At 42.4% G+C, this 26,158-nt stretch overlaps 1 protein-coding gene across 8 annotated transcripts in view; it reads left to right on the forward strand.

The window, feature by feature from the left end:
• LOC133878729 (eIF-2-alpha kinase GCN2) overlaps positions 1-26,158 on the forward strand; it is a 70,541-nt gene that overhangs the window by 3,223 nt on the left and 41,160 nt on the right. For 4 of the 8 annotated variants that reach the window (XM_062317304.1, XM_062317296.1, XM_062317297.1 and 1 more), the window contains 9 exons: positions 9,954-10,031; positions 10,116-10,175; positions 10,262-10,367; positions 10,930-11,034; positions 18,421-18,834; positions 19,222-19,359; positions 19,440-19,526; positions 19,608-19,694; positions 19,786-19,897. In XM_062317304.1, coding sequence (XP_062173288.1) covers positions 9,954-10,031; positions 10,116-10,175; positions 10,262-10,367; positions 10,930-11,034; positions 18,421-18,834; positions 19,222-19,359; positions 19,440-19,526; positions 19,608-19,694; positions 19,786-19,897 — 1,187 coding nt within the window. Of the gene's footprint in view, positions 1-8,105; positions 9,277-9,953; positions 10,032-10,115; positions 10,176-10,261; positions 10,368-10,929; positions 11,035-18,420; positions 18,835-19,221; positions 19,360-19,439; positions 19,527-19,607; positions 19,695-19,785; positions 19,898-26,158 lie in introns of those variants that run through there. The other 4 variants (XM_062317316.1, XM_062317298.1, XM_062317299.1 and 1 more) reach the window with 4 other exon arrangements.

Consider the following 26,158-nt stretch of genomic DNA (forward strand, 5'->3'; position numbering starts at 1 on the left):
TAGGCGGAGCATCGGGGGCGTAGTCATAGCAAGCTTGAGCTTGTTAAAAGCTTCAGTGGCCGAAGGGGACCAGTGAAAGGCATTCTTCTTCAGAAGGGCAGTTAGGGGTGCTGCCAAAGTTTCATAATGCCGGATGAATTGCCGGTAGTAACCGGTAAGGCCCAAAAAAACCCCTTAAGGATTTCACATTCAAGGGAAGAGGCCAATTGACCATTGCCTCTAACTTGGCAGGATCTGCACGTACCCCATGTTGAGAGATGAGGTGACCCAAGTAGTCAATTTCTTCCACAACAAAGCAGCATTTGGAAAGCTTAGCAAAAAGCTTATGGCGCACCAAAAGCTCCATAACAGCCTTCAAATGAAGCAAGTTATCAGCAAGGGAATTGCTGTAAATGAGGCTGTCGTAAAAAAATACCAAGACAAAACGTCGAAGGAACGGTTTGAAGACATCGTTCATGAGAGCTTGAAATGTTGAGGGGGCGTTAGTAAGCCCAAAGGGCATCACGAGAAATTCGTAATGACCCTCGTGAGTGCGGAAGGCTGTCTTGGAAACATCTCAAAGCCACATTCGAATCTGGTAATAGCCAGAACCCAGGTCTAACTTAGAGAAAATGACTGCTCCATTGAGCTCATCCAATAGCTCATCGATAATGGGAATGGGGTACTTGTCCTTAACCATTTCCTGATTAAGGGCACGATAGTTGACACATAAGCGCCAACTTCCATTGGCTTTGCGCACAAAAAGAACGGGAGCAGAGAAAGGACTCTGGCTTGGCCGGATCTCCCCTGAATGCAAGAGGTCCCTTATGATTTTTTCAATCTCAGTCTTCTGGAAATAAGGGTACCTGTAGGGGCGCACACTGATGGGTTGAGAGCCTTTGAGATTAATTTGATTGTCATGTCCATGGGAAGGGGGAAGACCCGTGGGTTCTGCAAAAACATGAGCAAAAGAATTGACAAGAGACTGAATCGAGGTAGGCAAGGGAGTTGGAGTTGAATCGGCCTCCAGAGATAAAAGTTTCAAGAAAAATCCCTTGTTGGCAGAGGGAGAGGGCTTAAGAAAATGGAAACCTTCTTCCATAAAAATACCCTCAAAAGACAACCCAGTGAGAAGAGTAGGGGTACCCAAATGAGTAAACTGCATGGTCATAAGAGTGAAATCCCATAAGATGGGCCCCAACGTGCTCAGCCGCTCCACCCCTAAGACAATGTCACACCCACCCAAAGCAATGAGATAAAACTGGTGGAAATGGAATGATTCTGGACCTTAAGAGTGACGAAAGCAACCTTCCCACAGATTTGGATAGTTGTCCCATCAGCAATTTTAACCTGGAGTAAGGGGGTAGACGTGATGTGTAATTGGACTTGAGTTAACAAGGTCGAATCCAGGAAGTTATGGGTACTTCCTGAGTCCACACGTATGCTGACTTGGTGATTATGCAGGAGACACAATAACCACATGGACTTAGCACCAACAGAGCTAGAAATAGCATTGAGAGAAATCTTCGGTTCTTAGAGAGTTCGATTACAAAACAGCGAGAAACCGAAGAGCTAGGGTTAGGTTTTCCTTGCCTCTTCTAAATAGTCCCTTTCAGATCTCTTTGAATATTTGGCGCTTTAAGGGTTTCAAAGTTTCGAGGCATGCCAAACTCAGAGGAAAAATGGGTCTAAGAGAATGCTATCTACTGGTAAGAAAAAGTTTTAAGAAATTGAGGTATTAATCTATGGAGCGTTGGTGTTGCGTGGAGGTCAAGACTTTTGTTTTCACGGTAGTAGAAGGAGCTTCGGTGGTGAGATTGGTAGAAAGGAGGAAGTCTTTCTTCGGGTTGGTTATTCTCAGTTCTCAAAGCTTAGGGTGGTTGGCGTCGACAATGGAGAACTTGCAGTGGTGTCCGGGGGAGAAGGACTTTATCAGGTCCTTCAGGGAGGGGTCTAAGGTACTCATGGTCAGACGAGGTGGTAACGTAGCAGGAAGGTTTCTTGAAGTGGCAGTCTATGGTGTGCGTGGTCGGAGAGGAATTATCTTCATTCCAGAAGGTCGGGATGGGAGGGGCTGGAGGAGTTTTGTTCTTGAATTGGATAAGATCAGTGCATTCCTAAAAGCACCGTTTAGGCTTGGAGTGGCTCGTCATGCTACAGTTCTAGAGAAGACAAGGAGAAATGGTGACGGCGCCATTGGAGGATATGACCTGGTTGATACTAATAGAGCTCTCAGCAAAGATGGTGTGCCCTCCTTCGCAGATGTTCTGCGTTCAGGTCCCGGTTGCATGGAGGTGGAGAGGACGCTGTCTCTACCAACGATTCCTTTGGCTAAGGATTGTGGTGATCGCCCGGAGGAGCAGAAGCTACCGGTTGTGATATCGAGTGGTTCAGTAAACACGAATGTTCAAGTGAATCCTTTGGGTATGGACCATTGTTACCGGTGTGGTTCTGAACTTGCGAAGGCCAAGATGGTTCCTACTGTTCGTGACAAGACAGGTTGCGTCCATGGTGATGCTTCAGCAGGAAATCAGCTGTCAGGAGAGTTGAACACGTTTTCCTCTCTTTTGAATTGGAAAAGACAGCTGGAGAAGTTGAAGGCTGAGGTGGACCAAGCTTTTAGCAGGGTTTGTGAAGGGCTTCTTGAGTTTGGGCCTGGCTTAAAGCCCAAGGTTAATGGGCGGAAGAGAAAGAATAAACTCAAGAAGAAGAGGAGGCTCCGTTGGGTTCGGAAAGATCCGGAGCCCAACGCTTTAGTCCTGAATGATCGTGTTGTGTCCTGTGGAGGGTCTGTCGCCGGTGAAGGGCATAGCGGGTTCAGATAAGTCTCCGGCAACTCCAGAGAACTCCGGTGGGTTGGGTTTTCTGTCATCCGGCACCCTTGCTTCGGGGAACCAGCTTGTCTGGTGTTCCTCTAGTCCTGAGCGGGGTTCTGCTTTAGTCTTGAATGATCGTGTTGTGTGTCCTGTGGAGGGTTTGTCGCCGGTGAAGGACATAGCGGGTTCAGATAAGTCTCCGGCAATTCCAGAGAACTCCGGTGGGTTAGGTTTTCTGTCGTCCAGCACCCTTGCTCCGGGGAACCAGCTTGTCGGGTGTTCCTTTAGTTCTGAGCGGGGTTCTCGGCTAGAATATGACGAAGATTCTTTGAAGGGAGAAATGGGTACGTTTGAGAAGATGGGTCTGTCTCCTAAGCTGCCAGAGGTCGCCGGAGGTCCACCTTTCGCCCTGGAAGTCCTTGTACCAATAAGTGCTTCTCCTCCTTCGGTCATGAGTCCTGGGCCAGTTTTACCCATCCCTGTTTCGGAGGTTTTTCCCAAAGACCCGGTTGTTTTTGCCAAAGCTCCTAGGGAATCAGTTGATGTGTTGACTGTGTGGGCAGATTCGGGTCCTCTGGACTCTTTGGTTCCTCCGGGTCTTCCTTCATCTGTTCCTATGTTGACCCACAGTTCTGGTTCGGGAGTCAGGAATGGGCTGGAACTTGCTTTATTCCCAGAGGAAAAGCCTGAACCTTTGTCTTTTATTGACAAGGACAGGGGATTTTCTGGTAAGAAGACCCCAGAGGGCTTTTTGAAAGCAGTTCTAGCATATAGCCACTGGGTGGGGATTACCTGCGATGGCTATGAAGGTCAGCTTTCGGCTGTGTTTAAGGCTATAATCGACAGTAATGTTAAGAAGGTAGCGGGTCCTTGCTCGAGCTTGAGCTTGAAAGGTACAAGGGAATTAAACAGATTAGCTTGTTCTGTTAATTATGACGCACATAGTGGTAGCACCTCTCGTGGTAGGTGCAAAGGCAGGGATTTTGGTGGTTTTTTATGAAGCCCAAAATCCTCTCTTGGAATGTTAGAGGGTTAAACAAGGGTGATAAGCGGTTGAAAGTCAGAAACTTATTAAGGCAATGGAAGGCTGATATTATTTGCTTGCAAGAAACTAAACTGGATTTTGTTTCCAATAGTTTAGTGAGAAGTCTGTGGGGTTGTCACTTTGTTGATTGGTGCTATTTAGCTTCTCGCGGAGCTTCTGGTGGTATTTTGATTATGTGGGATAGAAGGATTGTAGAGAAGATTGATGTGTATGTGGGCGAGTTCGTTGTTGCCTGTTCTTTCAGAAGTGCTGCTGATAATTTCTCTTGGGCTTTTGCTGGGGTCTACGGTCCTAACTTGGACTCTCTTAGAAGTTCTCTCTGGGATGAGTTGGCTGGCCTTTCTTCTTGGTGGGAGCTGCCTTGGTGCATCGGGGGTGACTTCAATGTCACACGCTTTCCTACTGAAAGATCTAGAGACGTTCGTCTTAATGCGGCTATGATTGAGTTTTCGGATTTTATTTTTGAGCAGGATCTTCTGGATCTCCCTCTTACAGGAGGGCCATTTTCGTGGTCGAATAATCAGGAGATTCCCTCTTGGTCTCGCCTCGATAGATTTCTTGTTTCTCCAGATTGGGAAGTCAAGTTTCTAGGTTCACTTCAGAAAAGGCTTCCAAGACTATGTTCTGATCATTTTCCTATTCTTCTTGATTGTGGTGGTGTTCATTGGGGTCCCAGACCGTTCAAGTTCGAGAATATGTGGTTAAAGGCTGAAGGGTTTGTGGATAGGATGCGTCTTTAGTGGGAGTCTTATAGCTTCCAAGGCTCGCCCAGCTTCATCTTCTCTCAAAAGCTTAAGGCTTTGAAGATTGATCTCAAAAGATGGAATGATCAGGAGTTTGGTAATGTGGAGTTCCGCAAGAAAATTCATATGGAAGATTTGTGTGCTCTTGATAGATTGGAGGAATAACGGGGTTTAACTCCTGAATAAAAGGCGAGGAAATGTGGGGTCATCAGAGATCTGGAGAATTCTATTTTACAGGAGGATATTAGCTGGAGACAGAAGTCTAGGGCTCTTTGGCTTAAAGAAGGTGATAAATGCACTAAATTCTTTCATCGAATAGCCAACTAGAATAGGAGATCCAATTCCATTGAGTCTCTCTCTGTCAATGGCTCTATCTCTTCTGATCAGCAGGTTATTAGGGATCATGTTGCTCAATTTTATAAATCTCTTTTTGCAGAACCTTTCAGTTGGAGGCCTAGGATGGATAACCTTGTTTTTGACAATTTGGATGCAGGTGAAGCCTCTTCCTTAGAACTTCCTTTTGAGGAAAGGGAGGTCTTAGAGGTGGTTAAAGGTTTGAATCGTGATAAGGCTCTAGGCCCTGATGGGTTCACTCTTGCGTTCTTCCAAGATTGTTGGGATGTGATCAAGATTGATCTCATGGGGGTTTTCCAGGACTTCCACACTCATAGCAAGTTTGTCAAAAGCATTAATGCCACTTTTTTAGCCTTAATTCCGAAGAAGTTTAGGGTTGTGGATCTTAAAGATTTTCGGCCTATTAGTCTTGTAAGTGGTGTTTACAAGATCATTGCTAAAGTTCTTGCTAATAGGCTCAGAAGGGTTGTGGAGAAGATTATTTCGAATCCCCAAAATGCTTTTGTGAAAGGAAGGCAAATTCTTGATTCTGTTCTTATAGCTAATGAGTGTCTGGATAGTCGCATCAAATCAGGTGAACCAGGGTTACTTTGTAAATTGGATATTGAGAAGGCTTATGATCATGTTAACTGAGATTTCTTATTGTATATATTGAGAAGATGTGGCTTCGGGGAGAGATGGTGTTCTTGGATAGCGCATTGTATTTCTTCGGTGTGTTTCTCGGTTTTGGTGAATGGCACCCCTTCTGGGTTTTTTAGCAGCTCTCGTGGTCTCAGACAGGGTGATCCTCTGTCGCCTCTTTTGTTTGTCATTGTGATGGAGGCCTTCAGCAAGTTGTTCTCTATTACTGTTCAAAGGGGCTTTCTCTCTTGCTTCTCTGTGGGCTCTAGCAGCAATGGAGTGATTAATATTTCTCATCTGTTATTCGCAGACGATACTTTAGTTTTTTGCGGGGCTAGTCCTGATCATCTTCTCTATCTTCGTATGTTATTACCGTCCTTTGAAGCTGTTTCAGGTTTGAAGATTAATTTGGATAAGTCAGTTTTGGTTCCTGTGGGTCTTGTGGATAACATGGATGATCTTGCAGGCATTTTGGGCTGTGGAGTTTCCTCTCTTCCTTTAAAGTACCTTGGTCTTCCGTTGGGGGCCCCTTTTAAGACTAAGTCTAGCTGGGATGAGGTAGTTGCTAAGGTTGAGAGGCGGCTGGCTAGCTGGAAGCGGTTGTATTTGTCGAAGGGTGGCAGAGTAACCCTTATAAAAAGCACTCTCTCTAATCTCCCTACGTACTTTCTTTCTCTTTTCCCTATTCCTTCTAGTGTTGCTAGTCGTATAGAGAAGCTGCATCGAGATTTCTTGTGGGGTGGCATAGGCGAAGAATTTAAATTTCATCTAGTTAGTTGGGCCAAGGTTTGTTCTCCTATTTCAAGTGGTGGTCTGGGCATCAGAAATTTGAGGATTTTCAATAAGGCTTTGTTAGGGAAGTGACTGTGGCGCTATGCCCGTGAGAGAGATGCTTGGTGGAAATCTGTTGTGGATGTAAAGTACGGAACTACTTGGGATGGTTGGTGTTCTATAGACCCCCCTGGGTCACACAGAGTGGGGTTATGGAAGAATATTAGGAAGGGGTGGAGTTTGCTTTGCAGCCATACCAGTCTTATGCTGGGAAATGGATCTAGGATCCGTTTTTGGGATGATGTGTGGTGTAGTGAGGTGCCTCTTAAGGAAGCTTTCCCAGTTTTGTATGACATTGCGTGTGATAAGGATGCACATGTTGCAGACCATTTGGTTGTGGTGAGTGGGTCCTATCAGTGGGATGTTAGCTTCTTCCGAGCGGCCCACGACTGGGAGGTGGATGTTTTGGCTTCTTTTTTCTCTTTGTTGTACTCAACCAGAGTGAATTGTGAGGGGAAAGATCAGCTCTGGTGGTTTCCTTCTCATAAAGGGAAATTTGATGTTAGATCTTTCTATAAGGCTCTTGCTTGCAAAGAGGCTATTCATTTTCCCTGGAAAAGTATTTGGCGGACCAAGGTTCCATTGAAAGTGGCTTTCTTTGCTTGGACGGCAACGCAAGGGAAGATTCTCACCTTGGACAACCTCAAAAAGAAGCATGTCATTGTGATTGACAGATGTTGCATGTGCAAAATGAATGGGGAACCGGTGGATCACCTTCTTCTCCATTGCGAGGTTGCACGCGCTCTATGGAACGCCATCTTTAGTCGCTTTCAGTCTGTCTTGGGTTATGCCTCTTCGGGTGGTAGATTTATTTGCTTGCTGGTGGACGGGTGGTCGTTCTCGGAGTGCAGCCGTGTGGAAGATGGTCCCTTGTTGCCTTTTGTGGTGCTTGTGGAAGGAACGCAATGATAGGCAGGTTGAGGACAAAGAAAGAACCACTGAGGAACTCATTTCCTTTTTCTTTCATTCTTTGTACTCTTGGTCGGCTGCGTTCCTCGCACCTTTATCGTTTGGTTTTAATGATTTCCTTGTATTGTTTTCTTCTTCCTCTTAGATGCCTTTCTTGTATACTTCCTGTGTACTTGATTGCGTTTTGCACTTTTTAATGATATTTCTCTTACTTATCAAAAAAAAAAAAGAAATCTTCGGTTCTTTGCCCCTGGTTTGGCAGGAAGAGCCAACTGTGATGAGGAAGGGGGAAGTTGCAGGCTCGAAGGATTGGTAGGAGAACTCCAACTCTGCTGCCGAGCAAAAGAAAAGGAAGTAGAAGAAGTACGCAGGGGGCGTTTTGAGCTGTGAAGGTACTCCTCTTGGAGTTTAGCATGACCAAAAGCAGTGACTAAGCCTTCTGGATTTAACATCCGCACAGGGAGGCGAATGTCGTCCCGCAACCCGCTGAGAAAATAGCTCAACCGGTTCTTCTCGGACACACCATGTAGCCGATTGGAGAGAGATGCAAATTGGGACGTATATTCGGCGACAGAAGAAGACTGTCGTAACTGCATCAAAGCCTCCATGGGATCGTCATATGCCGGACCAAAACGGACAAGGAGAGCCTGAACAAAGGCATCCCATGTCGGAAATTGGCCGGACTCTTCAATGTCTTGGAACTAAATGAGAGCCTCTCCTTCCATGTGGAAAAATGCTATGCGGGTGCGTTGATAAAGAGGAGTTTGGTAATAATCAAATAATTGATTTACCTTGTAAGTCTAGCCTGCAGGATTTTCACCGTCGAACCGAGGGAAATCGAGCCGCAATGGCCGATGCTGGAGCAATCTGTCCCTGGGCAGAGGATCATAGTGGTCATCCTCAAAGTGGGCACGACGATCATCCTGATAGTTCCAGCCAGGATTGTCAAAAAGTAGGCCATCACGGTCCTAGTTGCGGGTGTCCTCACGGCGATCATCTCTGTCATGTCGCAGAAAATGGCGGCCATCATGTTCCTGCGACAGAAGAAGACTGTCGTAACTGCATCAAAGCCTCCATGGGATCGTCATATGCCGGACCAAAACGGACAAGGAGAGCCTGAACAAAGGCATCCCATGTCGGAAATTGGCCGGACTCTTCAATGTCTTGGAACTAAATGAGAGCCTCTCCTTCCATGTGGAAAAATGCTATGCGGGTGCGTTGATAAAGAGGAGTTTGGTAATAATCAAATAATTGATTTACCTTATAAGTCCAGCCTGCAGGATTTTCACCGTCGAACCGAGGGAAATCGAGCCGCAATGGCCGATGCTGGAGCAATCTGTCCCCGGGCAGAGGATCATGGTGGTCATCCTCAAAGTGGGCACGACGATCATCCTGATAGTTCCAGCCAGGATTGTCAAAAAGTAGGCCATCACGGTCCTAGTTGCGGGTGTCCTCACGGCGATCATCTCTGTCATGTCGCAGAAAATGGCGGCCATCATGTTCCTGGTAACGGTGATCGTCACGGCCATGAACAACCGGAAGTTGGTAAGGGGGTGCTTCGGGTAAGGGAGGTCGCTTTGGTGGAGGACAAGACTGAGTAGCCACCAAGGTCTGGAGCATTTCTGACATCTCGGTGAGCTGCTGTTGGAACGAGGTATTAGGGGTGTGCTGTTGCTGCTGGAAAATAGAGGCGGTGGATTGCTGCTGGCGAATTGCCTCTTGGCATTCTTTGATAGATTCGGAAAGTTGGAAGAGTCTGGTACCGTCAGCCATGGAAGACAATGAAGGGGAAAAAAAAAATTCTGGGTAAATTGGTTCCGGTGGAAGCAATGGGTGAAGATCGATGGCTCTTATACCAAATGTAAGGGATATTTCTAGATGGGGAAATATGATGGAAAGGAGAAGGAAAAGGAAGATAATCTGCAGGAACTTTACTGAAAATAAAGGAAGAGCTCTTAGAGAGGCCCAAACTCTCCAGGTAAGGGATACAATTCAATTATCAATTCTGCTCTCACTCTCAATACAACCTTCCATATATAGGCAATTCTGTTGGAAATGGTCCAATCAGAAATCAGCCCTTTCTCTCTCTACTAAACGGCGACAACAATAAAATGGAATCTAGGGATAGAAAGGTAAAATAATATATAACCATAATAGCTTCTAGAACTTCTAAGAATCACCCCACTGCTGAGTCACATTCTGGATCACTGTAATCACTGCCATCACTCTCCACGTACTCCCTGGTTGTAGCTAGAAGGTGACTATGGCAGGCCCATAACAATCGTTGAAGTGTTACAAATTGAATCCAACAATAATATGGCAATCTTTTGAATTAAATTACTTTAATTGACGAAATTTTATGTGTGGATTACAAACTAGATTTATCTGTAGTTGGGATGATCTGTTGCTTGGCAGTTTCTGTTTTAACTTTAGTCCTAGTATGGTTTAGTGATCTTGAATTGGGCTCAATTGAGATTACCCTTAAAGTATATATTAGCTTACATGAAAGCATGATGCTATAACTGAAAATAGAACCATAAGCAAATTTAACTAGCCTTACCCAACCATTTTGGTTAGCTTCATGAAATTCAATGGAAGCATTCATGTCTACTTCTGTATATTATTGTGTTCTCGCCATCTTATTCTGATGTTTAGGTGTGCAATATTTCAAGAAGACTGCAAAGTTATTTCTGGGTCATCTCCATCCTCTCCTCAAATAATTATTAAAGTCAGGTTTGTATTATTTTGATGTCGCTTCAATCTCAATAATGAGCTGTAATCTTTCTTTCATTCAGTTTTTTCCTGAAATCTGAACAGGCCTTACTCAAAGGATATGGGTTATGAGGATCTAAATGTTTCTGCTCTTCTTTTAGTTAGGTTAGTCAGGTTGTGCCCTGTTTTGTTTTCATTCTTTATAAAATCTTATTCCTTGTAATGGTTCTTTTTCTTTTCTTATGTATTAGGTGCTTACCAGGGTATCCTTACAAGTGTCCAAAGTTGCAGATAACTCCAGAAAATGGTTTATCAAAGAGCGATGCCGATAAGCTTCTAGCTTTACTCAGTGATCAGGTTTGAATTGACTTCCCCTCCCCCCTGCACTTTTGTATGCTCTGTCAAGAATTCTGTTGCAGTAGAAATAATTGGGGATATAATACTTATGTTTTCCGTTCTAAGTGAAGTTATTTTCAGTTTACTAATTTTTTAAGTCAATTACTTGAGACATGGTCCTGATGCATGGAGTTGTGGGCAGATATACCTTTCAGGCTGTGGTTTATGAGCTGCCACACTAGCAGCCAGATAATTCCACATGTATAAACATAATATTCCCTAAAATTGAAAATGAAGCCTGAAATTTTGCTTAGGTTACTGTTTTATGTTCTGCACATGTAAGGCGTGTGCGTGTGTCATTAGGTTATGATTATTTATAATACAATTGGTCTTGCTTCTGACATCTTATTTTTTATGGAGCGATATAGTTTCTTTTATTGTGGCCGATGGTGTTTGGACCAAATAGCATTTCCTTCCCCTTAAAAGAAGTGGAGGGTGTGGTCAGGAGAAATCCTTTGTGAATGCTTCAATTGTGTTTACCAACTAAAAGATTTCTTTTATTATAAACATTGTTTTCTCTCAGGCAAATTCTAATGCCCGAGAAGGACGGGTAATGATTTTCAATTTGGTGGAGGCCACTCAAGAGTTCCTATCTGAAATTGTGCCAGTGGATCAATCACATGAATCTGTAAGCTTTGCCATTCAGTCATAGTTAGTGTTTTAACTATTTATCTATTTAGCATTGCATATTTTCTCTAACATGTTTGGATTGTTTATTATTGTTATTTTTAATAACACATTATTGATGCAAATCTTTTGTCTTTGGTTTGTATACTGAGCAATTTATTAGCTTACTTGTTTTAGGCCTGATAGGAACTACTTGTCATTATTAATTGTTGATTAATTCCAATACCTATCTCATCATCTCTGTCATCTTTGTGAATCTCTTTTGGCTATTTGATGTCTCTTTGTTTATTTTTTATATTTGTCATATTTGAAATTAGAGATTTGAGGCACTAATCTTGAGTCTTATTAAATGTTCATGTGAAAATCTTATATTTTTATTTTTAAAGGCATCTTTCAGTTGGTATATTTCGTTTCTTTTATAACAAGCAATTTGTGTTGTCCTTGTTTCTAATAGTTCAAATCTTATTATGACATCAAAAACAAGTATAAAGGGGGTGTACACTATATACAATTTACTATTGTTTTTAAAGGCATTGGAAACTGTTTTGAAGGATAGAATGACAAAATAGTATTTTAGTTTGGTATGGTGTGCGTTAATAATCTAGATCATAATGAGGGGTAGCGCGTGAGGGTCATTGCGGAGGAGAAGAACCAGAATTATGTTTCAACTAGGAGTGAGTTTTTATGGGCAGCATCTCGGGGACGGTATGGGCTATCTAGGCTATTGTTATGTGGACTCGAAGTCCTTTGAATTCAGGTCTGAGATTAGTGACTAGGTTCGACTGGCCGAAAGGAGTAGACATCTTTTCTGGGCGGTTATCTTAGGGTGGTCCAGTCTGGTTTGGTTGATGCAAGCAGGGGAGAGGCTGTCCAAAGGAGAAGAAGATAACGAGAAGTGGAGAACTTTCCGGCTTGGCAGCATTGTCTATTTGGTGCTGCATAGGAAGAATAAGCATGGACAGTTCATTGAATTGTCAGAATATGGTGGAGGAGGACAGCGTAGTGAAGTGGTGATTCCGGAAGGGAGCGATGGGAAGGGTTGGGTGGATGTTTGGGTGCAACTACAAAAATTGACTGCTTATCATGCAAAGCAACAGGTCGGAGGGATTGTTGCTGGGAGGAAATATGATGCAACACTGAAATCTACAGGTCTACCTCGGGAAGGGTAGTCATATGCGGTGGTGCTAGGAGGAAAGACAACTTCCGGCGTAGGGGTTCCTGTTGAGGGCAGGGGCAAAATGGACACTCGGACGGAGCCAGAAAAGGAAGTCCCATTAATTACGGCTGGCGATCACGTTGAAGAAGGGGGAGTTTCGAATTCAAACCGGTCAGCCGTTTCCATTCTGGGAAACGTTATGAAGCACAATCTAGAGGAGGCGAAAAATATGGAGTTGAATCCTTCGTCATTTGAAGACAGAAGCTGAATGGTGGTTGGGCTTTTTGGAGTTGGGCTGTGTTAATAAAAATATTGAGTCAGGTGGGCTACATGATGGGGGAAAGGGGAGTAAGGCCGACGTTGATCGATTGAAGCTCAAGGCCCCTAGGATCACCGACAATCGTGAAGGTGAGCCCACGTATGTCTATTCTCGGCGCTCTCCCTGTAAGGCGACGACATAGTGGCAGCAAGTGATCCGGCAACCTTTGGCGCCAACTCTTCAACCGGATAGGGCGGTGTTGCCAGAGCAGGGTGTTCTTTCACCTGGCAGTGGGAAGGTCAGGCTTGCTGGCAGGGTGTTACTGGCAGGGTCGTGTTCCTCGAGTATGTCGAAAATTTGCACTGAAACAAGGACAGAGCAGGCCAACGAGAGGAATGAGGATGTTTTTGTGGTGGAGGAGCTCGAAATGGCGGAACCTAGAAGTGAGGGGGATTTGTCGACTGGTATGGAGGTTGAAAACGGTGGGCCGGGAATGCTCAGTGTAGGCACAGGGGAGGAACATAGCCGGTTTGTTATGGAAAATGTTTTAGGAGAGCTGGGGAATATTGGAGGCGTTACAAAAGAACCCGAGGAGGAGAAGGAAGAAATTTTTTCAAAGGTATCTGACCCGGTGATCCAGCTAGAGCCCTGTCAGAGTGTTGAGTTTTAGTTTGGAAGAAGGAAGGGAGTTGGATGTATTGGGGGGGAGGGATTTTCTTCTGAGGGCACTCCTAGAGAGTTGGAGGGCTCAAAGGAGTTGTCCTCTTTTGTTGTCCAAACTGAACCCTGTTCTGAAGTTGTGGAGGGTGGAGTAGGCGATGAGTTGGAGGGTTTTGGCCCATTATCGTTTATGCCTTTGGCAGTTCAGATGGACAAGAATTCAAGTTCGAGTGTGTCTCCTAGATGGGTGGTGGAGAGGGTGAAGGGTTACACTACAAATTAGTAGGAGTGTCATGTGACCAATATGAAGATAAATTGTTGGCAATGTTTGAAGAAATTGAAGCCAGGCAAGATCAATCCTTGGCTGATTCTTTGGTTATGGTTACCACAGCTTCAGGAGTGAAAGGCCAGAGGGAGATTAAGCAGCTAGATTGCTCCATTAACTAAGAAAAGAAGGGGGAGCAATCTAATAGAAGGAGAGAGAAGGGTAGGGGTGTGTCGTGTGTTAATGAAGCTTAAAATGCTATCTTGGAATGTAAGGGGGATTAATGAGTTGGATAAAAGATTGCATATTAAGGGCTCATTAGAGATTGGAAGGTCGATTTGGTGTGTTTGATGGAGACAAAAATGGAAGTCATTAATAGAGCGGTGGTTCGAAGTTTATGGGGCTGCCAATATGTGGATTGGTGTTATATGGGGGCTAGTGGGGCGTCAGGTGGGATTCTGATTAAGTGGGATAGGAGGGCTGTGGAGAAGGTGGATGAATGTGTGAGACGATATACTTTAGCTGTTTCGTTGCGTAACGCTGATGACAATTTTATGTGGGCGTTTGGGGGTGTGTATGGGCCTAATGATGCTGGGGAGAGGAGGGTTTTGTGGGATGAGATGGCTGGATTGATAAGTTGGTGGGATAGGCTGTGGTGTTTTGGGGGAGATTTAATGTGGTCGGTTTCTGAGTAAGCGATTGAAAGCAGGTGGTTTTTCTGCAGCAATGGAAGATTTTTCGGAGTTCATATATGGGCAGAGTTTGGTGGATATTTCTCTCCAAGAAGGGCAGTTCACTTGGTCCAATAACCAGGTATGGCCTAAAATAGATAGGTTTTTGTTATCTCCGGAGTAGGAAGAACATTACCCTGATGTGTCACAATGACGATTGCCTAGAATTTTTTCGGACCATTTCCCTTTGCTGTTGGATTGTGGAACGCAAAGAGAAGGGAAAAGGCATTTTCAATTTGAAAACATGTAGCTCAAATCCGATGGTTTTGTGGAACAAGTGCAACGTTGGTGGGAGACTTATAACTTTCAAGGTCTGCTGAGTTATGTGCTGGCTAATAAGTTGAAAGCTTTAAAGGTGGACTTGAAGAAATAGAATGCGGAGGTCTTCGGTGATGTGGGGAAGAAGAAGGAATTATTGGAAGGTATTCGAGAATTGGAGTGTTTTAAAGAAGCTTAGGGGTTAGTGGAGGAGGAGCGGGTATGAAAGTCAGACATGATCAGGGAGCTGGAAAAAATACTCCTGTTTGAGGAGGTTAATTGGAGGCAGAAATCTTGGGCTCTGTGGCTGAAGGAAGGGGATAATAACACTAAATTCTTTCACAGGGTGGCTAATTTGCATCGTAGGTTCAATCATGTGGGAGTTTTGAGGATAAATTGGGCTATGTCTACTAATCCGGTGGAAATTAAGGATCATATTGTGAATTATTAGGACAAACTATACATCGAGCAGAGTTCATGGCGGCTTAGGGTGGATGGGATTTCTTTCTCTTCCATTGATGCTGATGAGTGTCTCTGGTTAAAACGTGTCTTTGAGAAGCAAGAGGTGTGGGAGGTGGTGCGGGAGATGAATGGGGACAAGGCACCAAGTCCAGATGGTTTTTCAACGGCTTTCTTTCAAAAATGTTGGGGGGTTCTTAAATAAGATATTATGGCGGTATTTTCAGAATTTCATAATAGTTGCTAGTTTGAGAGGAGTTTGAATGCAACTTTTGTTTCTCTAATTCCTAAGAAGGCAGATGCGGTGGAGGTTAAGGACTTCAGGCCTATCAGTTTGGTGGGAGGGGTTAAAATTATTTCTAAGGTCGTTGCTAACAGGCTCAAATTAGTGTTGGGGAAAATTATTTCGAGCTCTCAGAATGCTTTCATTGGTGGACGGAAAATCTTGGATTCAGTTCTTATAGCTAATGAATGCCTGGATAGTCGAATGTGGTCGGGGGAGGCTGGGTTATTGTGCAAGCTGGATTTGGAAAAAGCGTATGATCACGTTAATTGGGATTTCCTACTTGCATGCTTCAGAGGTGTGGGTTTGGGGAGAGGTGGAGGGCTTGGATAAAATTTTGCGTGTCTACAGTAAAATTTTCTATATTGGTGAATGACGCCCCAACAGGTTTCTTTCAGAGCTTGCGGGGGATTAGGCAAGGTGATCCTCTTTCTCCTTTGCTGTTTGTGGTGGTTATGGAAGCGCTTAGTAGGATGTTGAATGCGTCTATGCTCCAAGGCTTGTTGTCAGGTTTCTTGGTGGACATCAGGGATAATGAAGCTTTAGTAGTGAATCATTTGCTGTTTGCAGATGATACTTTAATTTTTTGTGGTGCACAGGCCGAGCATGTTCGAAATTTGAGTTGTTCCTTCTTATGTTTGGAAGCGGTTTCAGGGTTGAGGATCAACTTAGGCAAATCCGAATTGGTCCCCATTGGCGAGGTGGAAGATGTGGAGTCTTTGGCACATATTCTGGGTTGTAGAATTGGGTCTTTGCCGATGACTTATTTGGGTTTACCGTTGGGGGCGTCGTTTAAATCTATTTCTATTTGGAATGGATTTATTGAGAAGGTGGAACGAAGGTTGGCTAGTTGGAAGAAACTTTATTTATCCAAGGGTGGTAGGGTAACATTGATTCATAGCACTCTTTGTAGCATTCCTACTTATTATTAATCTCTGTTCCCTATTCCCATGAGTGTAGCTAAGAAACTGGAGCGGCTTCAAAGGGAGTTTCTGTGGAGTGGTATGGGCGATGAGACTAAATTTCATTTAGTCAATTGGCATCGACTTTGTATTTCAATCAAGGCTGGTGGATTGGGAGTTCGTAATGTTATTAATTTTAATCAAGCCTTATTGGGGAAGTGGATGTGGAGGTTTTCTCAGGAGCGCGATACTTTGTGTAGATCGGTGATTGATGTGAAGTATAGGAATGTGAGGGGAGGTTGGTGTTCATTACCAGGGGCGGGGTCTTATGGTGTGAGTGTTTGGAAGTTTATTCGAAGGGGGTGGGATACTGTTGCCAAGTATTTGCGTTTTGAGGTGGGTGATGGGTCTCATATTCTCTTTTGGCATGATTTATAGTGTGGGGATAGGCCTCTCAAGCTCTGTTATCCAGCTTTGTACACTATTGCTCGTACTCTTGATGCTTGGGTGGTGGATAATTTGTCTGTGGTAGGAGGCGTTGCTCATTGGAATGTTCTCTTTACGCGCTATGCTCAGGATTGGGAGGTGGAGATGGTTATGTCCTTTTATGAACAGTTATACTCTATTTGGATTCGGCATGGGGAGGTTGATAGGGTGGTGTGGAATCTTTCTAAGAGGAAGAGTTTTGAAGTGAAGACTTTCTATAAAGCCTTAGTTTGTCACTAGGCGGCTTCTTTTCCTTGGAAGGGTATTTAGTGTGTTAAAGTTCCGAAGCGGGTGGCGTTCTTTGTTTGGACAGCGGCTTTAGGAAAGATTGACACGTCAATTTGCGTAGTGTCGTATTGTGGTGGTAGAGTGGTGTTGTATGTGTAAGAAGCATGGGGAATCCGTTGATCACCTTCTACTTCATTGTGACGTGGCACGGGTTGTTTGGAGTTTTTTTTTATAGCTTGTTCGGGGTGGAGTGGCTTATGCCTAGTAGTGTCCTGGATTTATTGAGTGGTTGGAGCACTTTGCTGGGTTCTGGTCCTGTTAACCGTATTTGGAAGCAGGTTCCGTTGTGTGTTTTGTGTGGCTTGTGGCGTGAGAGAAATTCTAGGCTTCTTGAAGATGTGGAGGTACCGGTTGTGGCTCTTTGTACAAATGTGCTTAATATGTTATATCTTTGAGTGTGGGCGCATAGTTCTGGTAGTATGTCGTTCGCTGATTTTTTACTTTTTTGTTCGTTTCTTTCCTATGATTAGGAGCACTTTTGTATAATTCTTGTGTACTAGGGTTGCGCCTCTCTGCGCTTTTTATTGAATTCTTACTTATAAAAAAAAAAAGGTTTGATATGGTACTTCTTCTTACCTTATGCGGACCATTCCGTAGGGGTGGAATAATCAGACTTTTATCAGCGCAAATCTCTCTTGGATTGATATAAATATGTTACTTAAATCATTGTATGAACGAATTTTTGCTTTAGGTTCCATCCGCATTTCTTCTTTTCCAGATTCTGTTCAGCAGCTGTATTTGTTTGTAATCTTAGGGAGAACTTTTGTACACAATCAGTAATCTTTTATTACTTATGAAAAAAAATTGTAGCATATGGTAATGAATATATACAACAATAAAAATAATTAAATTGGAATAGAGGTGGAGAAACATGCTCTTGAGGTAAAGGAAGATTGAAGCTCCTAAAGAGGAAGTTCAGTGTCATTGGACTTTTCTTCTTTAGATGTGTGCCTCAAAAGTTTCCAGATCTTCAACCTTAAGAGATAGTACCCTCTTTTCTCCTTGCTTGAGCACCCTTTCACCTTTCTACCCCTCATTCTCCTTCCCCTACCCCAGTGCCTTATGACCCTCCAAAACTGTTGGCCTTGTAATTGGTGTTTGCTATGTAGGCCTAAACAGAAGAACTCTTACACGATTGAAGCTTGAAACTGAAGAATATACAGAACCTTAACTGCCTTCTCTTGCTTGGTTTTCATTGTTGTTGTCCTGTATCTATTTGTTGTATCATTTATTCTTACTATAGAAGGATGCAACACCTCTCATTTCCCAGGTGGAACATTTCTTTCCGGATTCAGATGGAAATTTTTTTCATATCTATTTTAACTGTTTTCAAGGGTTTAAATGTTTCTTGATGTGTGGGTAACTAATATTGAAGGTCTGAATGTGAAACTTCTCACATTCTTTTCAAAAATTGCTTACCATTTTTTTTAGGGGGGGGGGGGGGGGTGGGGTGCGGGGGGAAGTGCTTCAAGAAAAGAGCGCATACACATGCATAGACACAGATGAGACATGTAGAGGCTTGTTATATGCACGATGTAGTCAATAGCTTTCTGATTTTTTTTTAACAATTGCTTGTGTTAAATGCTACTGTTTTTGTTTAACCCTTCTGCTTGTTTTGTTTTATCTTTTTCTTCTGGAAGGTTGTCTGCTCAAGCACGGATGGCAGCGATGAATTATTTCAGAAGGAAATTGCAGCTTCAACTAACAAGAGGGGACCTTTTGTTTATGGTTTTATAGACCTCTACAGTGGCTCTGGAGAGTCATGGAATTGGGGTTTCGTAATGGATGAAAAAAGTGTGATGAATTCTTCAGTACAACCCCATCCAGTAGAGGGTGCTAAACTTGGATATGAAGTTCAGCAAAAGGAGCCTGATAAGAGAACCAAGCAATTAAAAATGCAGGATACAAAGCAAGGTTTATTACCTTCCTCTACTGCCATATTAGATACCCTTGAAGAAGAGACTGAAGATAGCAATAAGAGCATATCTTCTACTGATTCAAGTAGGTCTCTAGAAGAGGATTTGGTCAGAAATGATACAGATGATGAGAAAGATGTAAGTAATGTCGGACCTAACTGAGTGTCTGTATTTGATGATTGGATGCATGATTTTGTAACAATGTCATGTTAAGATGCATGTTTGGACCTGGTGAGTAATGATGTTAGTAGGGGCTTCTTGCAGCAAATCCTGTATACTTGGGTTTGTCCTTGTTGTTTTTAGTAAAACTTTCCCACCGATCAAAAGTGGAGTGCAATCATTCCACAAGATAGAATGATACAATTTACACTATATAAGAAATTTATATATTCTTGTTCTTTTACTGTCATTCTGGTTTATGGCCTCTTGCTGTATGGTAGATATCTATCTATCTTTCTTCTTCTTCTTTTATTTTATTTTTTTAATTAATTAATTTATTTTTGACCATAACACAAATCTTTGAAGCTTTCACAGCAGTCTATCCTTGAGGGGCGGACAACAGAAGATGATGATGGTGAATTTGGAAGTGATACTTCTGGGTTGCTTCCGTATGCTTCTTTGGGTCATGACCAAGAATCTATGGTTGAACGGGATCTAATAGTGGTAAATTTTGACCTTTCTCTAATCGTTTTGTCACATGTAGAATTTAGTCCTAATTTGGATGGGTATGTTTTTTACATTAGGTTCATCTACTTCGTCTCGCTTGTGCTTCTGGAGGACCATTGGCTGATGCTTTGCCACAAATAACCACAGAGCTGTACAATCAAGGGGTGTGTAATTGAATTCATTATGATTAATTTTGATAAGTCACGTCTGTTTCAGATTCTGATCTCTGTTAATTTGGTTTTCAGATCATTTCAGAATGTGCCCGCGATTTAGCTTCTAAACCATCTTCGATATTTAACAAAACCTTTGATCATGTTTTCCAAAAACAAATGGTTGGCCATCCTTTCTCTTTATTTCTTTCTTGCAACAAGAATATGGCTTCTAAATCTGATTCATGTTCTTTGTTTTAATGATTTTGTCTAGGTTTCATCCAGAATGTCTCAATTTTGGAAGCCCACTGCTGATTTTGGAGAGCCGAGTACATCACTTCCAAGCTCTCGCTTTCTCAATGACTTTGAGGAGCTAAAATCCCTTGGTACTTGTCTTTCCTTTGGTTTTGCATTTAGTTATCACAATAGTTTTACAATCTCTTGAGGTGGTGCAATCCGTTCCTCTTGAATGTGGCAATCATAATCAGGCTTTAATTTGAAATTTATTTTGAAACCTCAAAAGATTTCATTAAAATTGTTATACTTGATGGACTGAAAAGGAAATATGGTAATCTAGTTATGGTGGGGATCCTACATTTATGAAGGTAGGAAATGGAGAAGGGTCTCTGAGTGAATTGGATATGGTTACTGAGGAGAGACTATTCTCTGAAGAAGAAAATATAAAGAGAGAAGACTATTCAAGAAGCTTAGAGCGGAGTATTTATCTTGAAGAAGTTAGTTGAGGACAAAAATCAAGGGCATTGTGGTTAAAGGAGGGTGACAATAATGCGAAGTTCTTCCATTGGTTGGCAAATTCACACAGGAGACATAATGCAATTGAGACTCTAGTGGTGGATGGACATTTGATTGATGAGAAAATAGTTATTCAGAATCGCATTGTGGATTTCTATAAAAAGCTATACTATGAGTAATATCAATGGAGACCAAGGGCAGATGATTTATTTTTTCTTTCCATTGATGATGGGGAAAAAATATGGATGGAACAAGAGTTCGAGAAAGATGAAATTTGGGAGGTAGTACGGAATTTCAAAGGCGATAAGGCCACAGGTTCTGATGGATTTACTATGGCATTTTTTCAAAAGTGTTGGGAGGTCTTAAATGATGATATTATCGTGGTGCTAAAGGAATTTCATAACAATGGAAAATTTGAGAAGAGTCTTAATGCTACTTTTGTTTCGCTGATTCCAAAGAAAGCCGGAGTGGTTGAAATCAAGGATTTTCGACCTATAAGTTTAATAGGTGGAATGTACAAAATAATTTCAAAGGTTTTGGCAAACGTGTTGAAGTCAGTGCTGGGGAGGATTGTTTCTCATTCTCGGACTGCATTTATCAAGGGGAGACAAATCCCGGACTCTATGTTGGTGGCCAATGAATGTGTGGATAGCCGGCTTCGCTCTGGAACACCGGGTATTATTTGCAAATTGGATTTGGAGAAGAAGGCTTATGATCATGTAAATTGGGAGTTTTTGCTTCATTTATTGGAGAGAGATGGTGAGGTTGGATCGCTAATTGTATTTCAACTGTATCTTTCTCTATCATTATCAATGGGTCGCTTTTAGGGTTTTTTAATAGTTCTCGAGGTCTACGAGAAGGGAATCCTTTGTCTCCATTACTGTTTGTGTTGGTGATGGAGGCTTTAAGTCGGATGCTATCTGCAACGGTGGAACGCGGGCGCCTCTCTGGGTTCTCCGTGGGATTGAGATATCAGAAGGCTATGATTGTGTCTCATTTATTATTTGCTGATGATACCTTGATCTTTTGTGACTCTAATGTCGAACAATTCCGAGATCTGAGATGTTTGCTGCTATGTTTTGAAGCAGTTTCGGGGCTGAAAATCAATTTGTCTAAATTCGAGATGGTTCCTGTAGGTGATGTAGGGGATGTGGAGGAGTTGGCTAGCATTCTTGGGTGCGGTGTGGCTTCGCTTCCTATAAAGTATTTGGGTCTTCCCTTGGGTGCTAAGTTAACATTGACTAATAGTACTCTTTCGAATTTACCAAAATATTTTTGTCTCTCTCCCCTATTCCAATGGGCATGACTAATCGTTTAGAAAAACTTTGAGGGATCTCCTTTGGGGAGGTATTGGAGATGAGTTTAAATTCCACTTGGTTAATTGGTCTACGATTTGTTCATCGAAAGTTTCGGGCGAGGGGTGGGTGGGGGGGGGGGGGGGGGGGGTTAGGAGTGAGAAATATGATTCATTTTAATAGAGCTTTCTGGGTAAGTGGCTATGACGGTTTGCAATAAAAATGGATGCTCTTTGGAGAAAGGTGGTGGATATTAAAGATGGGAGTATGAGGGTTGGTTGGTGTTTTAAGGAGGTTGGGGGTTCTTTTGGAGTGGGAGTTTGGAAATGTATTACAAGGGGCTGGGATGCTTTTGCAGCTCATGTGAGATATGAGGTCGAAGATGGTTCTTCAATCTTGTTTTGGCATGATGTGTGGTGTGGGGATCTACCTTTAAAGCTTCTTTTTCAAGAATTGTATACTATTGCGTGTGGTAAGGATACATGGGTGGAGGAGAATATGCAGAGACAAAATGGTAACATTCTGTGGAATATTTTGTTTTCTCGACCTGTGCATGATTGGGAGGCGGAAATGATTTCTATATTTTTTGAGATGTTGTATTCTCTTAAAGTAAGGTGTGAAGGAGAGGATAAAATTTGTTGGATTCAAGCGTGAAGGAAATCTTTTGAAGTGAAGTCTTACTATAAGGTATTATCTAGTCCTATATAGTCTTCTTTTTTGTGGAACAGTATTTGGAAAGTTAAGGTTTTTCCGAGAGTGGCTTCCTTTGTGTGAACGGTGACTTTAGGAAAAATTCTAACTTTGGATAATTTACCCGAGGAATATTATTGTGATGGAGTTGTGCTATATGTGTAAGATTGGTGGGGAATCCATTGATCATTTGTTCCTGCATTGTATGGTTGCTACAGAATTGTGGAGTACAATCTTGTAGCTGCTTGGTGTTGTGTGGGTAATGCCACGATCGGTGAAAGAGATGTTGGGGAGCTGGAGGCAGCAAAGGGGCAACCGGTTGTTGATGCCGATTTGGAGAATGGCTTCGTTGTGTTTGATGTGGTGTCTATGGAAGGAATGAAATGGACGCAGTTTTGAAGATTGTGAGACTGGTTTGATTAAGTTGAAGAAGTTGGTGATACAAATATTGTTTATGTGGAGAGATGATACAGTTTATGTCTAAGAGTTCTTATTCTAATTTTTTAGATATGTGTTCTTCTTTCTCTTTGAATTAGGGGTATCATGTATACATCTTGCGTACTTGGGTTGCGCCCTTATGCGCGTTTTTTTGAAATATACTTTACGTATCAAAAAAGAAAAATATTGTTACTTTAGGAGAGATGAGTTGGTAACAAGAGTGGTCATGAGATGGTAGGCAGCGTGCGAGGGTACATTTTGATGAGAAATTCATGGGTTTTGTTGTTGTTGTTGTTGCAGTTTTGTTGTTTTGTTAGCGATAGGTTATTTGGGTTTATTTCTACATCGAAGCAAAATCTATTAAGCTTCTGTCCGAAGAGACATACGCATTCGTTTTGCCGAGAGGAGCATAGGAATATATCGAGTGGTGATCTTGGGCAAGCCAAGCGTGATGCGGTTGCGGTTGATCGTGGAGGAGTTGACTAGAGGAGACAAGTTGAGAGAATTCTATTGCACTTTTAGGTCTGGTAGTATAATATAAGTTGTGCAGAGGCGTGCGAATAGTCATGGAAGGTTCTTGGAGTTATCGGAATATGATGTAGGAGGGTAGAGAAGCTTCACTGTCATTTCATAGGGCCAAGAAGGAAGAGGGTGGGGTAACTATGTTGCACACATGAAGTTGGTTAATTATCGGAATACGGTGTGAGGGCGCATTCCGACGAGAAATTCACCTGATTTTTTTTTTTTTTTTTTTTGTAGTTTTGTTAGTGATGGGTTATTTGGGTTATATGTTGATGCAATCAAATAATAAAAAAAACAAAAGAAAAGGATATGGGCTACTTCGAGAGAGCCGTGATCTCCAATGGCTACTTCAAGAGAGCCTTGATCTCCAAAACAACCAAAACGTTTAGGGTTTCATAATATTCAGCATGTTTATTCAATGAGTAGGATTACACTTAAATAGATGACGACTAGGTCATAAGACATAACCATTAGGTCTAGCTGTCATAACACAATGTAGGAAAATAAACTAAGGAGGAAATAACTAACGGAAAATACATTCCTTATTAAACTAAATACTTAAGGAAATAAAATATGGAGAATTAAACTTCTTATTCCAGCCGGCTTGGGGTTGCTTGGTGGCTACGGTAGTGCCACCTAGCCCTAGGAAAATCTGAACGTATCATCCCTCTCCCCTAACATCTTCCTTGTCCCCAAGGAAGAATTCTGGTTTTGCAAAAATCAGTCCCTGCCCTTCCAACCTTGGCTTCATCTCTTCTTCCTCCTTCACATTCTGCTCCAGCATCTCCTTGTCAAGAACATCGCAAAGAACAACCTTTTGAAAATCCTCAAAAGCTGGAAAACTATAAGGCCAGCTTTGGACTTCATTCATCATCTGTATTTTAGCATCCTCCCATAGCCAAAATGGATCATCTCCGATAGGTGCAGAATTATGATAGATAAATACTGGGCCAAAAACCTTCTTCCATGGCTCACCAGCTCTGAATTTCGGCACCAGGTCTTGTCCAGCATAGTGAGCAGCCTTGCCAAAAAATGATGAATTCCAATAGCAATGACCACGGCTTCTATTTCTCCCTGTTTGCATGTCGAACCTGAATAAACACTATCACCAGGGCCTTAAACACTAATTATATCACCAGGGTCAAGAATAGACGCATTTTGCTTGTACTCTTCAACAGGAACATGTTGTCCGTGTTGTCGTTCACTGGTTCTCCCCAAAAGAGCTGCATCCTTAGCCCCAAAGAAAAGTGTTGTGGCAACCGGAGGTTTTGTAGAATCCTCAGCTTTCTTGTTTCTTGTTCGCATCTCTAACACCACTTGGGGCTTTGGCATCAACCGGTCAGTTTTTGTTGCCAGAGAGGTGCGTGGTGGAGAAAAACTTTCAATTCTTTTCCTGATCTCCTCCATCCGTTTGCTCGCTTCTTCTTTGTACGCAAGGAATTCTGACCGCATCTTGTCTAGCCTCGCTCGTTCTTCTTCATTCCAAAAAGACATGGTGATGATGTGGATCGGAGATTGTTGTAGAAAACAATCAACCTTCGCTCTGATACCACTTGATGCAATCAAATAATAAAAAAAACAAAAGAAAAGGATATGGGCTACTTCGAGAGAGCCGTGATCTCCAATGGCTACTTTGAGAGAGCCTTGATCTCCAAAACAACCAAAAGGTTTAGGGTTTCATAATATTCAGCATGTTTATTCAATGAGTAAGATTACACTTAAATAGATGACGGCTAGGTCATAAGACATAACCATTAGGTCTAGCTGTCATAACACAACGTAGGAAAATAAACTAAGGAGGAAATAACTAACGGAAAATACATTCTTTATTAAACTAAATATTTAAGGAAATAAAATATGGAGAATTAAACTCCTTATTCCAGCCGGCTTGGGGTTGCTTCGTGGCTACGGTAGTGCCACCTAGCCCTAGGAAAATCTGAACGTATCATATGTATATCGAAACGAAATCTTTTGAGCTTCTGTCCAATGAGGGGAACATAAGTATTTGTTTTGCCAAGAGCATAGGAATATACCAAGTGGTGATCCTGAGCAAGTCGAGTGGTGCTATTGGGAGTAGGGATATAAAGACATGGTGGTAATTTGTCGAGGTTGCAGTTGATTGTAGTGGATTATATGCAGTTCCGAAATGGAAATCTTCAATGGAATATATGATTGGGAGGTGGATTTGGTCTCTTCTTTCTTGAGCTGTTATATTTTCTCCGAGTAAGGCATGGGAAGTGAGGATAGAATATGTTGGATCCCTTCCAAAATGAGAAAGTTTGAAGAGAGGTCCTATTATCATGTGTTATCCATTCCTGTTAGTTCCTATTTTTCTTGGAAGAGTATTCGGATAGTTAAGGCTCTTTCGAGAGTGGGGTTCTTTGTGTGGACGACGACATTAGGGAAAATCCTAACTTTGGATAACCTGAGAAAGAGGAATGCCATAGTGGTGAATTTGTGTTGTATGTGTAAGAAGAGTAGGGAGTTCATTGATCACCTTCTTCTTCATTGTGAAGTAGCAAGGGAATTATGGAGTTCTCTTTTCAATTTGTTTGGTGTTGATTGTATTATGCCTAGAAGGGTGAGAGAGTTGTTGGTGAGTTAGAGAGGTTAGGTGGGACGCCGTAACATTTTGGAAGTTTGTAGGTTGACTTTTTTGTATTTAATGTGGTGTATTTGGAGAGAGTGGAATGCAGTGAGTTTTGAAGATTGAGAGACTTTGGTGGTAGAGTCCTTTACACATGGATAACAACGCTTAATAGTTTGCCTTTTCTAGTTTCTCTGATCTTTTGGACTTTTGTTCTTTTTCTCCCTAAATAGGGGATTTCACTTGTATACTTCTTGTGTACTAGGTTTGTGCTTCTCTGCGTTTTTTTAAAGGAAAAATGCAAAATCAGTCCTTGTGGTTTACCTGATTTACAATTAGCTCCATGTGGTATCAAAATGAAC

Source organism: Alnus glutinosa, chromosome 1, assembly GCF_958979055.1.
Source record: "Alnus glutinosa chromosome 1, dhAlnGlut1.1, whole genome shotgun sequence".
NCBI classification, from domain to species: Eukaryota; Viridiplantae; Streptophyta; class Magnoliopsida; order Fagales; family Betulaceae; genus Alnus; species Alnus glutinosa.